The 13,868-nt window shown below is 45.5% G+C and overlaps 1 protein-coding gene across 2 annotated transcripts; it reads left to right on the top strand.

Moving 5' to 3' along the window:
* The first annotated feature begins 306 nt into the window (after positions 1-306).
* Positions 307-13,197, top strand: LOC308410176 (uncharacterized protein). 2 transcript variants are annotated; one of them, XM_080903341.1, is made up of 8 exons: positions 307-525; positions 5,085-5,205; positions 6,945-7,068; positions 9,022-9,212; positions 9,365-9,531; positions 11,065-11,218; positions 11,494-11,621; positions 12,197-13,197. In XM_080903341.1, the coding sequence occupies exons 1-8, from the start codon at positions 418-420 to the stop codon at positions 12,905-12,907; spliced, it is 1,704 nt and encodes a 567-aa protein (XP_080759467.1). In that variant the 5' UTR covers positions 307-417; the 3' UTR covers positions 12,908-13,197. The 2 variants fall into 2 exon arrangements, with proteins under 2 accessions (XP_080759467.1, XP_080759468.1); XM_080903342.1 differs by lacking the exon at positions 307-525 and adding an exon at positions 1,114-1,583.
* The last annotated feature ends 671 nt before the right edge of the window (positions 13,198-13,868 follow it).

The raw sequence follows: 13,868 nt of genomic DNA, 5'->3' as shown, positions 1-13,868 counted from the left end.
TCTTATAAAGACGTATTACTGCTGAAATATTAGCGGCGTTGGCTCTTTAAACAGTAAAGTTACAGGATACAAATAAATATGAGCCACGGTGTGGAAATGATGCGCCGCGTGAGAACTTTTAATGCATCATTTTCTCCTGTAACCCACAAACACTCATCAGTGCGCGCTCCCGACGCAAGGGAAAAATTCTACCCTGGCACTCTGACACGCCCACGCGTGATGTTAACCACTCAGTTCCTACTGTGAGAGGTCCACAGTTCATCCCGATCACATTACAATAATTTAATAACATATTATTAAGATACAGAAAACTAGATCCAGCTTAAGGAAAAAAAGTCCACGGAGACCAGTGTAGAACTGTGTTGGTGCGGGAGGCTTTTACTTTGAAGGGCGTGGCAGGAAGCGGTGGTAGGTTTGATGTGGAGAGCTGAGAGGAGCCCGTCTGCGTCACAGTGTAAGGAGAGTTTCTGGGAGCTGCTCGTCTTTCTCCGAGGCTGTGGAAGCTCCGCTCCGGGCAGACAGGAGGTGAGTGACCGGGCAGAGGGCCACCGAGGCCGGCCGAGCATGTCCACGACACCGCTGTCTGTGTGTGGCTGTGTCGGTTCCGCAGGGAGCAGTGACCGGCGGGCACTCTGGGGCCGGTTTATGGTGTTTAACTACCGACTAGTACACGCGAGCAGGGGCCAGACTGTGGAGCGGACACCGACCAGCCGCGTGAAGTGATAACAACAACAATGATCATCATGATAACAATGATAATAGGGATAAGTGACTGATCAGAAAGTCAATCAGGGTGTCCGTGGTCACTGAGACTGTGTGTTGTGTTCCTCTGAACAAAGCGCTCATTAAACTAATCTGGTTTTGCCTTTTATTGTTTTAAACGTGGGAGAGTGGACAGGTTTCACCGTGGGCTCAGATTATTATATCACGATCTGTCACTCTGACAAACACCACGCTGACTAAAACTACTGTAATGCGCCAAATCACAACAACAGCGCCTTGAGGCGACTTTTGTTGTGATTTGGCGCTATATAAATAAAATTGAATTGACTTAAGTGCACGAGACTGTCCAGTTATTATTATTATTGTTGTTGTTTAGCAGCACGGTGGCGCGGTGATTAGCGCTGTTGTCGGGTCTTTCTGCGTGGACTTTGCGTGTTCTCCCCGTGTCTGTGTCCAGTCTGGTCTGTCTCAGACTGGCAACCAGTCCAGCGTGCAGGGTAACTGGGAGGCTCCAGCCCCCTGTGACCCTGACAAGGATCACCAGATGATGGATTATCGCTATTGTCACTGTTATTGTTGTTGACTGTGTTGTGAGTAGGGCTGCTCAATTAATCGAATTTTAATCACGATTACGATCTGGACTTTCAACGATCATTAAAAATGAGTGAGCCGATTATTAGCCCCTCCCTCGTTTATCCGCGACACCTTAAAGGCCGGTCCGTAAAAATATTGTCGGGCATAAACCGGTCGTGGCGCAAAAAAGGTTGGAGACCGCTGATTAAGAGGACCCGAGGGAAGCTCGGAAAGCTAAGCAGGAGTTATTTGGAGAGGAGAGTGACTGCCGTTGGTTGAAAAGAGAGGTAAAAAAAAACTTCAGTGGTGTTGCACACTATGTTATATTATTTTTTAAAGTCATTGTTAACCCTTTAAAGCCGGTCAGAGCAGCACGCTCCGTTTTGTGTAACTATTTTTAAATCCCTGTAGAACCGGAACCGCGTAAGCTAGCACAATAATTTGTTTTGCATATGGGCGATCGTGGCTCAAGAGTTGGGAGTTCCCCTTGTAATCGGAAGGTTGCCGGTTCGAGCCCCGGCTCGGACAGTCTCGGTCGTTGTGTCCTTGGGCAAGACACTTCACCCGTTGCCTACTGGTGGTGGTCAGAGGGCCCGGTGGCGCCAGTGTCCGGCAGCCTCGCCTCTGTCAGTGCGCCCCAGGGTGGCTGTGGCTACAATGTAGCTGCCATCACCAGTGTGTGAATGTGTGGATGACTGGATGTGTAAAGCGCTATATAAATACAGGCCATTTACCATAAGAAACCGGAGGAGTTGTACTTACATCTGATGCCATCAGCTTGTCCTCGGTCACGGTTTCCTTCCACAAAAAGCTTTGCAAAAATTGCATAAAAAGCGCTTGCAGGAACAAAAGCATAATATTCCAGAAACAGGCTTCGCCGATCAGCTGTTCTTAACACTTCCCACCGTGAAACAGACGTCAGCGCGAACTATCACATGTCCGCCATTTCCTGGCCAAAACCGGAAGTGACGTCATTTTCGCGGAAATGTAGTTTTTTACTTGTAGGCCTTAAAGCCTATACTGGTCATGTTTGACTTTTCTGAATAGTTGCTGGGATGCTTAGAACTCGAATTGCACTGCTGGAAATAGTTTATTTTGATGCACCTGCTGTTTTCTTTGCAAATTTGCATCATAGGATTGTTTTTTCGTTTTTCCTGCAGTGTATAAAAATTGCTGTATCTCCAAAATAAAACTATGAAGACACTCAAAATAAATTTCCTGTTGTAAACTATTTTTTGCAACTTTATTGTATTTAAAGTTTTGAGGGATAAACCTCTTAAATTTCTCCAAGTAGAAATATATGTAAAAAAACCAAAAACGATTTTCAATTTGTTTTTTGTAGTTTATTGCACTTTTTTGCAATTAATGTAGTTACTATGGACTTAATGCATACATATTATTAAAATATGGGCTATAACAGTTGTATAGCAACTTGAAATGCTCCCATAAATGGCACTACAACATGTAAAAAATTAATATAAGCTCTGGTGGACTTGGTTCTATAGTAGGTCTTAAAGGGTTAAATAAATATCGTCAAATAATCGAGATCTCAATTTCAGTGAAAATAATCGTGATTATCATTTTTGCCATAATCGAGCAGCCCTAGTTGTGTGTTTTTCACGTGTGGTTTTTCAAACACCATACAGTAAACCTTTGATGTCCTGGTGTTTCACGCTCATGAACCGTCCTCATCGTGATGTTTTCACTGAAAACAGGAACTGGGAGACTTTCACAGCGGTGCTGAGGCTCCCAGCCTCTGGACCAGACTCGGGGTCCTGAGCGTGTTTCCAGTCAGTCTGCACGGCTCCTGTTTTTGTAAAAGAACGTCAGTTTTTTCTGCAGCTGCCATCTCGTGAACACTGAGTAAAAAGTTCACCTTCAAGCTTTAACTCTGGTTTCTAATAATGTGGTAGAAGTGATGCACGTGGGAGGATGTGAGAGTGCTGAGTACAGCAGGGCGATATTGCCACAAATATTTATCACGATATATATTTGAAAATTTGCGATAACGATATAACTGACGATATAATTGATGCGAGACAAAATACAACTCCACAACATTACTAGCGCAAAAAGACAACCTTCCATTTATTTTCACTTAAACAAGAAGCTGGTTTTTATGTACATTAAAGCTTTATAAAAATGTAACAGTGCAAATGCAAATTCCTTGCTGAAAGTTTAACCAAAAGGCATTTCCAGTAGAAATGGGCTGACATATCCTGAGCATAACCATGTATAATATCCACTGAAGTTAAAAAGAGGTGCTTTGCAACATTAAACTGCAGTGTGCAGTACGCATTTTTCGTACCATAAGGATTATAAGGCACATTAAGCGAAACAAAGCAGTCAGATAAATCAAACTTTATTAAACTCATTCTTCTTGCTTCCTCCACTTCTGTACCATTGATTCATTAATGTTGAATTCTCTGGCAGCTGCTCTATTCCCATGTTGCTGCAGTATATTAATGACTAACCTCGTATTGTGGATGGATTATCTCAGTTGTTCTCCTGACTGAAGTTTGGTCCGTTTACAGCATCCTGCCATGCGATTGCATTTGTCTCTAACCATCAGGAACCCTCACGTTAACTTTTATCGAGTGGAAAAAAGTTAGCGTTCATCTTCCAGCTTCACTGTGTTTATGCTATGCTAACATAGCTGTGTAGCTAGCGGTCACGTAGCACATCATTATATAGCAGCTAGCCCAACTTCAGTAACCCTACAAACGTCACTGCTGTTTAGTTTCCTGTCTTCATTTATGTTGGAAGTGATAGCAGAGCTGTACGTTTGAATTTTTTCAGAAATCTCTCAGTCAGGACATGCTATATCATGTTTAGGTGGAAGCTAGCGAGCTAACTTCCTGCTAACTTCTAACTCCGTTAAATGTAATAACTTTTGTTTTCATGGATGCCTGGAAGTTAAACTTCATAGTTACACCTGGTAAAGCAGCAATGCTGATCGTTTTATTAAAGATGAAATAATTTAGACAGTTTTTAACGCTCAGTGATGCTGCAGTGTTCGTTTGACCTGAAGTATACGGAGTTTAGGACCCAGATTACTCCCAGATTTAAGGGCATCTTAGTCCGACAAATACGACAATAACAACGGCCGCTTGCATGTTCTGCAAAAAAATGTGCTTTGTCGTGTATCTGACGGACAAACACCAAACCAGTTCCACATCACTGAAGTTGCACCATTTTTACAAACCAATTCTGGTTCATCTGTTTCACTCAACAATCCGCCATGTGCGTATGAAAACAAAGTCACTGCGCATGCGCGTTTTACTCATATTCTATCGCTATATTTCATTTTCCTATCGTTGCCTAACATTATACCGCTATTACCGTGAACGGTATAATATGGCCCAGCCCTAGTGCTGAGGCAGCAGGGCTGGGCTCAGCGGCAGAGGAGGAAGAGGAGAGAAGGGGCCAGACTTGCTGTGATGTCATCATTCATGCTTGATGCAACATGTTGACGATGTTGCCCACAAGTCTGAGAGTCTGTCTCTCTCTGAGCGTCCTCTCCCCTCTCTCGCCGTTTGCAGTGCGTCACTAAATGTTGTCTTTTTAGTGTTTCATCCTGTTTCCCTGCTCTCTTCCTGTGAAAAGGGGTTTTTGTCACCGCTGTCTGATGGTGGGGGTTTTCTGTCTTCAGGATGAAGCGGCTGCAGTTGGGCAACTAACTGAGTTTATGTTTAATTGACTGAAAATCTTTTCTCGAACTGAAACAATCCGAAACATTACAATCGTCTCGTCGATGAGATGTAAATGTAGATGATGTTTCGCTGCAGCTGGACCGCGTGGTGCTTCCTGGCTCTCAGCGCGTTTGCAGACGTGACGATGAATCCTGCCCACCTGTGACGATGGCCTGTCTGCCTCTGCTGCTCTGCCTCAGCTTGCTGCTGCACTCAGGTGAGTCATGTAAAAGCAGTCAGGTGTTCAAATTAGGGCTGCCACGATTAGTCGACTAGTCACGATTACGTCGACTATCAAAATCGTCGACGACTAATTTAATAGTCGACGCGTCGTTTGAAGCTTTGTAAGATCCTGAAAGACGCAGGAATAAGTGGCAGGATTTAAGAGTGTAATAACGGACTGAAACAGAAGATGGCAGCACTGCATGTTCAAGGATGCCAGCTACCGTTAAACCCCGAAAAAGAAGCAGCTGTGTCCCAGAATTCATAGCGCAGCCCAGCTCAGTTTCCAACAATGGCGGCAGCTAGTTAGTTTTAATGTTACTCTTATTATTCTTTCTGGGTCACAAAATAAACGTTTAACATATTTTCAGGCGAGAATGTAGCTGTGTAAACCTCAAATATCTGCTCAGTTTATCAGGACACCACATATTTTCAAAAGCGCTCCGACGTTTTCGGAGACGTCTGTTACCCACTAGCTCGATAGCTAGCCGGGGGCTAGGTCACTAGAGCCGTGAGAACACCGGACTCCCGGCAGATCGTTTTCAAACCCACCGCCGTCTTTCGCTACTCAGGTTAAACATGATATATAAGTCACTTAGATAACTTAAAATGTTATTGTTTGGCTTTTTTTTTGTATTTTTTTTGTTCCTGAGTAAATCGGTTTGGCTGAGATTAAAGTTGTAGTTTTTACACAGCTGAATAAATGTCAAGCAGACAGCTGATTATCAGAAGTGTGAGATGCTCGAGAATATACTCCGGTGTCCTGTTATAAACTACGAATCCTTGAGGCCAAGTCCATAACATGTAACTGTTTCAATTAGATTGATTGTCATTTTAACTGACTTTTTTATTTGAATTTTATTGAATTTTATTTTTTATTTTATTTGTATTCTTTCACTTATTGTTGCATGTGTGTTGTTGCTGCCTGTGTTTGAGTAATTTCTGTAACTGTGAGACATCTGCTGCTGCCTATCTTGGCCAGGTCTCCCTTGAAAAAGAGGTTTTTAATCTCAATGGGATAATAAATAAGGAGTTTATTAAACTTCACCGAAACAATCTGCAGATTTCATTAAAGTTTAACAAACTATCATCTTGTCTTTATTTTTAGTTAGCACAGACCTCAAACACTTAAAGCTGTAAGCTAATGATAGTTATATAAGAGCAGATGCTGCTGGTGCAATAAGCTGTACGTTTTACGTCCAATGGATGATGATCTGATTAGTCGACTAATCGCAAAAATAATCGGTGACTAGTTGACTATCAAAACAATCGTTTGTGGCGGCCCTAGTTCAAATACCGTCCTGCCCCACCCACACACAGGCTGATACCTGTCAGGTATTGTTTTGGAGGAAGGAAGGTTCAGGGTTTAAGTAATCATGGGCTCATCCGATTAGAGTGAGAATAAGCAGTCATCAATCATTTATAGGTTTTGTCGTTTTATTGTATAACGGGTAAAGGAAAGAAAGACACACATGGACTGCTCTCTCTCTCAGCTGCTGCCCCATGTGGGAGTGAAGAAAGAGTGAGGGGTAGGTGAGTGCAGTCCTTATATGCCGAGTGACAGGTGAGTGCAATTAAGGCCAAGCACCACACCCAATCAAAGGTGAGGAAAAGAAACAAGGTGCATCTGGTGAAGTGAATGTGCTAAAAGGTGAGCCTTTACAACAAGTATACTTTGGATCCTCGTGACTCAGCAGATTGCCTCACATATTTTCTCTTTTCTTCCTCTCGCAGAGCTCGCTCATCCGCCTCCCGCACCTGTTAACCTTTCTGTCGACTCTCTGAACTTCCGCCACGTCCTTCGGTGGAAGCCCGGCGACAACACGCCCCCTGGGACAGAGTACGGGGTCTTTGTGAGGTAATTTGTCCGCCGTCTGTCCTCACGTCCTGTCACTCTCAGCCTGGTAACATGAAGACGATGGTGCTCACATCAAACCCCAAAAAACCTCTGAGCTCTGTGGGTGATGTAGAAACGCAAAGTTCAGACGCTTGAAGGATCAAGTTCAAGCTCAGCTGTGACTCCAGGCTTTTATTAACACACACACACACACACACACACACACACACACACACACACACACACACACACACCTGAGATAAAGGACAGGATTAAACACCTGTAAATAAAAGTGTTGCATCAGCTGCGTGTTTTTGTCAGATGCTTCCTGTCGAAGTTCAGAACACGATATTTTTTCTAAAGGAGGGTAAAAGTCCCCCCATAGCCTGCTGGGAAATTCCACTGTTGCTTCTTCTTTTTTACCAAAAGAACGATTCAAAAATAGATTTCCTGTTTTATTTTGTAACTCACACAAGTTTGTCTGCACTTTTCTTCAGATCAAAGAAAGAAATGAAACAACAGAATAATTTCATTTTTAATTATATTGTAATTATGCAGCTATACAAAGTTAGTTACACACAAAGATGTTCTAGCACACAGATCGTGGTTATTTTGGAGTGCGTGGAGATGAAACAGGAAGTGAAAGCAGAGCGGCGGGCTGAGGTTTGTGGGGACCTCTTCAGACCAGGGTCACCAACCTCTTTGCCCTGAGAGCTACTTTAAGGGTACTGAGTACTCCGAGGGGCGACGTGTCCGACACAGAGCTCGCCTTTAATATTCTAATATTATCAATAACAGATATTAGTGTGTGTGCAGGGACGACTCACACACTGACAGTGGGAGTTCTCACAGCTGATATCTCTGTGAACATGTTTGTAGGAAACCATCAGCTGATATGTAACCATGGAGACTGCCCCACGTTTGTACACGTCCTTCATATTTGAATGAATCTTCTAACATTTGTACCGATCACCAAATCTGTTGCATTTCCATCATTTTTCACGTTTTTCTACACTGTTTGACTTTGTTTGGGCCGCGTTGCTGTGGTGATGATCTCCTGCTGGTGAACCGCGACCTTTAATCTGCTCACGTTTTCAGTCAGCTTCACTGGCTCCTTCTTCTTCTTTGGTGGAATATCTGCCTGGGCGGGGTGCTTTCTCTCTCCTGGGCGGTTTGTTCACAGAGAGCAGCTGGGATGGCTCTGACGCCGTTTCAGTTTCAGCACTCATCGTGAGGGTTCGCTTTATGTTTGCAAGGTTTAACATGAATACACTGAAACTGCTCGTGGCTTCGTGTTTTTCAGCTAGTTCAGAAACTGTGTTCTTCCTCATACAGCGTCCTCGTCACCAAACCACAGCCTGTGGGTCCAACGAGTCTTTATTGTCTTACAGCTAAAACGCAGCAGCATCCGGCTGCCTTCCTGCATGTCTTAGAAATGATTTTCAGGTTTCACTGAGTCTTCAGAGCCGGTGTGCTGGCCTCAGGTGAGCCAGCTTCAGGCCTCAGATGGGTTTCCATCAGGATCTGAACGAGCTATCAGAGGGGATAAAACCTGTGACACATGGTGCGTTCACTTGTCCTGTTTTAGCTCTGAAATATTGGCGTTGTGTCATATTCCCGTCTTAAGCACCCTGAATGCATCATCTTTTATCTGGAAACACGTCTACAGGCCTCAGCAAGGTTAAAGGTCACAGCCTCGACAGCACGGCTTAGGTTTGAAAAGCTGCGTCTGAGCAAAGCAGCAGACTTCTGAGCTTTTTAATTAACATCTAAACTCCTCTCTTATTCATGAATGGTAACCTGACAGTAAACGTCCAATCAGAAATCAGCTTTCGTTTGAATCTAGGACCAGCTGGATTCGAGACATGAACAGCTCATCGTCGCTGTTTGAGCAAACAGTCGTAACACAAAGCAAATGTTTCTTTTACTGTTTTTGTCCTTCTGATCTAAAATGTTCTGTTTGTCATTGTTCAGTGAGGAATGGAATGAGTGGGAACAGCAATGCAACATACCAACGCAGCCCCAATGCAACCTAACATCTGGAACATCGATGCCACTGATGCTACCAGAGTGGGAGTCCCAGTATTACCTGCACGTCAAAGCGTTCTTCAACCAAACCTGGTCTCCAGAGTCCGGAAAAATAGATTTTGTCCCTTACAAAGAAAGTACGTCAGCATGAGCGTCTTCTGGGTTTCACACTGGTGCATTTGGATTTAAGTGTGTCCCATAATCCAGATCAGGCTTTGATTGAACTAAAATCTCTGGACTGGTTGAATCTTTACCAAAAGGTGACCGCGTGTTTTCTTCTGTTTACAAGCTAAATTAGGTCCTCCAGAGGTCTCACTGGTCGGATATGAAAACTACATCCAGATCAACATTTCACTGCCTTGGCCCGATGACCTGCCAAACTTTCCCAGTATCCAGCAATATTACGGAGCCAGTTTCAGAGTCTCATTTCGGATCGGAACCGATGGAGAAATTGGGGTAAGACATCCATTTCATCTCAACATCAACGTGCAGATTTAGACCTCCATCCATCCATCCATCCATCTTCATCCGCTTTATCTGGGGCCGGGTCGCGGGGGCAGCAGCCTAAGCAGAGAAGCCCAGACCTCCCTCTCCCCAGCCACCTCCTCCAGCTTATCCGGGGGAACACCAAGGCGTTCCCAGGCCAGCCGAGAGATATAATCTCTCCAGCGTGTCCTGGGTCTGCCCCGGGGCCTCCTCCCGGTAGGACATGCCCAGAACACCAACCCCGGCAGGCGCCCAGGAGGCATCCTTGTCAGATGCCCGAACCACCTCAACTGGCTCCTTTCGATGTGGAGCAGCAGCGGCTCTACTCTGAGCCCCTCCCAGATGGCCGAACTTCTCACCCTATCTCTAAGGGAGAGGCCAGCCACCCTTCGGAGGAAGCTCATTTCTGCCGCTTGTATCCGCCGCTTGTATCCGTATCACTACCCACAGCTCGTGGCCATAGGTGAGGGTAGGGACGTAGATCGACCGGTAAATTGAGAGCTTCGCTTTTACACTCAGCTCCCTCTTCACCACGACGGACCGGTGCAGCGTCCGCATCACTGCAGCCGCCGTCTGTCGATCTCCGGCTCCCTTCTCCCATCACTTGCGAACAAGACCCCGAGATACTTGAACTCCTCCACTTGGGGCAGGAACTCATCCCCGACCCAGAGTGGGCACTCCACCCTTTTCCGGCTGAGAACCATGGCCTCAGATTTGGAGGTGCTGATCCTCAACACCAGGGGCTCTGCCACCAAGGAGTTGTTTAACTGCCTCAGTGACCTCGCCTCCGGAAATTGGCGGGTCATTCCCCTCATCCCCAGACTCTGCTTCCTCCTTGGAAGACGTGTCAGTGGGATTAAGGAGGTCTTCGAAGTATTCCTTCCACCGCCTGACAATTTTCTCAGTCGACGTCAGCAGCGCTCCGCCAGCACTATACACAGTGCAGGTAGAGACGCCTGATACCTGACGGTTTGCCAGAATGTCTTCGAGGCAGTCCGAAAGGCTTTTTCCATGGCCTCTCCGAACTCCTCCCACACCCGAGTTTTTGCTTCAGCCACTGCCCGATAGGATAGATTTAGACCTCAGCTGGTGAAAGTCTTCATTCTAGAGTTCCTTTAAACCTGTTTGAGGCTTCAGTCACATGGGCCTACAGGCCGGTCAGCAACCTCTCGCCATCCTGTCCCTGAGCCAGCGGTCGCTGACTGGTGTCCAGGCGCGGCTGTAAAACGCATACAGTACATATACGATATAAAAATGGAAATGCAGCCAATCACAGCAGGCTTCTGCCTAAAAGCAGGTGTCGGGTTGATTGACATGAGGAGACTTTGACTTTGAGAGTCACCTGTCAGAGCAGGTGTTGCACACCTGGTCAGGCCTCCAAAGGTGTCTTCATGGCCGCGTAGAGGTCAGAGGAGAAAACGATGCTGAGGATCACACCAGTGGGTCGTGGACAAATCCCAGATGTGATTTTAATGACACGTTTCCTCCTTCTTTGACTTGCAGACGCTGGAAACAGAAAATAAAAGTTTTATCCTTGAAAACTTAAAGAAAGGGGCGGAGTACTGCATAGAGGTGAAGCTCAACACCAGAGAACTAAACAACCATGAGCCGTCTGCCTGGAAGTGCACCTTCACCACGGCGGTGGACCAGCAGAGAGGTGAGCTGATGTGCAGCCGGTAAGGCGGGCGTTGTTGCTGAATCAGAGCATAATGAGCTGCCACAATTCATCTGCCTCCTTATCTGTGTAAATATGCAGAGGGAGTAATTACTAACACATGCCAGGGCTGCCCCTCTCGCCAGTGGGACTCCTCCCCCAGCCACCTGCTCCACCCATCCCTCCCACAGCACAGCCACAAACCACACCCCTCCGCTGTACTTCGGCTGGTTCAGACGGTCGTCTGCATGGAATAATGTGTGTCTGTGTGTCTGCAGGCCTCACTTTAGGTTTGGTCATCGGCGTCCCGATGGTTGCCATCTTCATCGTCACGAGCTGCCTGCTCCTCCTCTTCTACACGGGAGTCATTTGTAAACTGAAGGAAACTGTGCCCAGAGCTCTAATTGTAAGAAATCCAGTTTCATGTGCACTCTAACACCTGTGGTTTGAGAGATTTTATAATGATGTGTTTATTTCTGCTGTGAAGTTGAACATCGCCTTCATTTCATCCATGAGCGTCTCTCAGAGGACAAAGTTCAAACGCTTTGAAGCTCCACAGTCGTAAAGCTCCTCCAGCATATTGTGATTTGCATTTCCACAGAAGGACCAAAGTCCTTCAAAGGTTAAGCAAATGAGTCAGCTGAGCTGAAAACGACTTCTGTTTTGCCCTGCTGCTCTGTGTATATCTTGCTTCAGTCTTAAATATGATCAACCTATCTCTAATAATCGGCTATGTACCACAGGCCTTCAAGCTGGCTGTAGTTAAACCTTTACTCAAAAAGCATCTCTAGACCATCTCTAGATCCTTGAAAGAGTAGTTGTCAAACAGCTAACAGATCACAGTGACTGTCCCCAGAAAACAGCTTTGGCTGATGTGTTTGTCCTGCATACTTAGACACAGCTGTGACTCGATGATAGACATCTTCAGCAGAGTTTGCCTCTGTTCCTCCTTCTCAGAGCTTCTTTCTCTTCTCTTTGTAGACGGCTCTAACCAAAGGCTACGTCCTGGCCCCGCAGCCCACCGTCCCAGATCCCATCTCAGTTACCTCGGAGACCGGGGAGCATAACAATCACACAACATCACCTTCTGCCAACATTGACGATGTCTCAGAGGACGACGATGATGGCAACTATGTGAACAGAGCAGTGGATCTCTCCTCGGGGGAGAGCTGCTGCTGTGAGGAGCTGTCTGGCAACATGTCAACGAACAGCGAGCCAACGGCAGCACTGGACGCTGGAAGCTCAAGGTTATTTGCTAAGGTGAAAGTAACGGCGCTGCCTGCAGAGTCTGACGAAGGCCAGGTGGAGACGGAGGTGGAGGGAGCGCAGCTCTGTTTGGTGAAAGAGAGGAGTCGAAGTGGAGTCTGGGGACAAAGTCAGGACGAGGAGGTGACGAAGTCCAAAGAGGACAAGGAGGTGCGGGACATCTCCGGCAATGTCAACCTGTTCTCAGTCACCCTCGCCTCAATGGCTGCACGCGATGGAGATGAGGAGGACGTCACAGGCTTTTTGAAAGAGTCCAGCCTGGAGGGTTTACCTGCCACAGACTCACAAACTGAATCAGATCACCTGACACCTCAAGTATTCCCGACACACACAGACCGCACTGCGAGCAGATGTGAAGGCAACAGCACGGACACGCTAACTGAAGAGGAAGAGGAGGAGTTCTCGCCCTATTTGAGAAACAGATGATACTGATGTGTGCTGCTCTGAGCGTCGATGACTCGCAGGGTCTCCTCGTGTTTGTAGACCAGCTTATTATTTGGTGCTGCAGGTCAGAAGATCTGCAAATGAACCAGCCGGATTTTCTGTGTCCGACTTTTTGACTTGTTTGACTGTGAACGTAAAACTGATGCTGCCAAATGGGGTCCAGACACTTTTTAATGTTGTTTGAAAATTAACATAAGCATTTTAAGAAAATCAAAGGAAACTGTGACATTTCTCTTTCTAATGTTCTTCATTAAATATAGATTTTAATGTTTGCTTTTCTCCTGGTTTCCATTCTCTGTACTTCATAATTAAGTTTGGGTCATCTCACGCTGGGTCTCCTCTGTCTCAGACAAACTGTTTTTGCTGCAGTGACTTTAAAACTGCTGCTTTCTAATTGGCTGCCCCTTGTAAACAGAAGCTGGCTGGAGCTTCTGAGATGACCATATAAGGGTATACCCTCCCTCTGATATAATAGAGTCTCAGGTGTAGAAAAAACTGTCTGCAGAAGAGCCTTTGACTCACTTGTTCATACATTGAGCAATGTTTCATATAAACATCCATGGCTGGAACAGAAGATACGTGAACAGAAATTAGCAGAAAAAGAATAATGTGATAATTATTACATTTTATTTTTTAATATTTAAAAAAATGAGTCCTTAATGATTTTTCCATGCTACCTTACATTGGTGTCGTGGGTTTAAAAATTTGACTTAACTCAAAATTTTGATTTAGTAAATTGAAATTTTGACTTACGTACCTCACAATTTTGGGATCAAACTACCAACCTTCCAATTAGCAGATGAACTGCTCTAACACCTGAGCTACAGCCACTCTACCCCATGCTAATATTGTTGCTAGCCAAATCATAATGCTAGTGGATTTCCAGATTACTTCAGCAGTATGACTGTTGACATTTAATAATGTAATCGGACTAAGCAAAGGT

Source organism: Rhamphochromis sp. 'chilingali' (assembly GCF_963969265.1).
Source record: "Rhamphochromis sp. 'chilingali' genome assembly, chromosome: 14".
Taxonomy (NCBI): Eukaryota; Metazoa; Chordata; class Actinopteri; order Cichliformes; family Cichlidae; genus Rhamphochromis; species Rhamphochromis sp. 'chilingali'.
The sequence above is the reverse complement of the archived record's forward strand: the minus strand, read 5'-3'. Positions and strand labels throughout refer to the sequence as shown.

Bases quoted from the DNA above. Each gene is read 5' to 3' on its own strand.
- LOC308410176 (XM_080903341.1), top strand. From the start codon at position 418: ATGTGGAGAGCTGAGAGGAGCCCGTCTGCGTCACAGTGTAAGGAGAGT. The intron at 7,069-9,021 runs GTAATTTGTCCG...GTCATTGTTCAG, and splicing joins GAGTACGGGGTCTTTGTGAG to TGAGGAATGGAATGAGTGGG. The intron at 11,219-11,493 runs GTGAGCTGATGT...GTGTGTCTGCAG, and splicing joins GGCGGTGGACCAGCAGAGAG to GCCTCACTTTAGGTTTGGTC.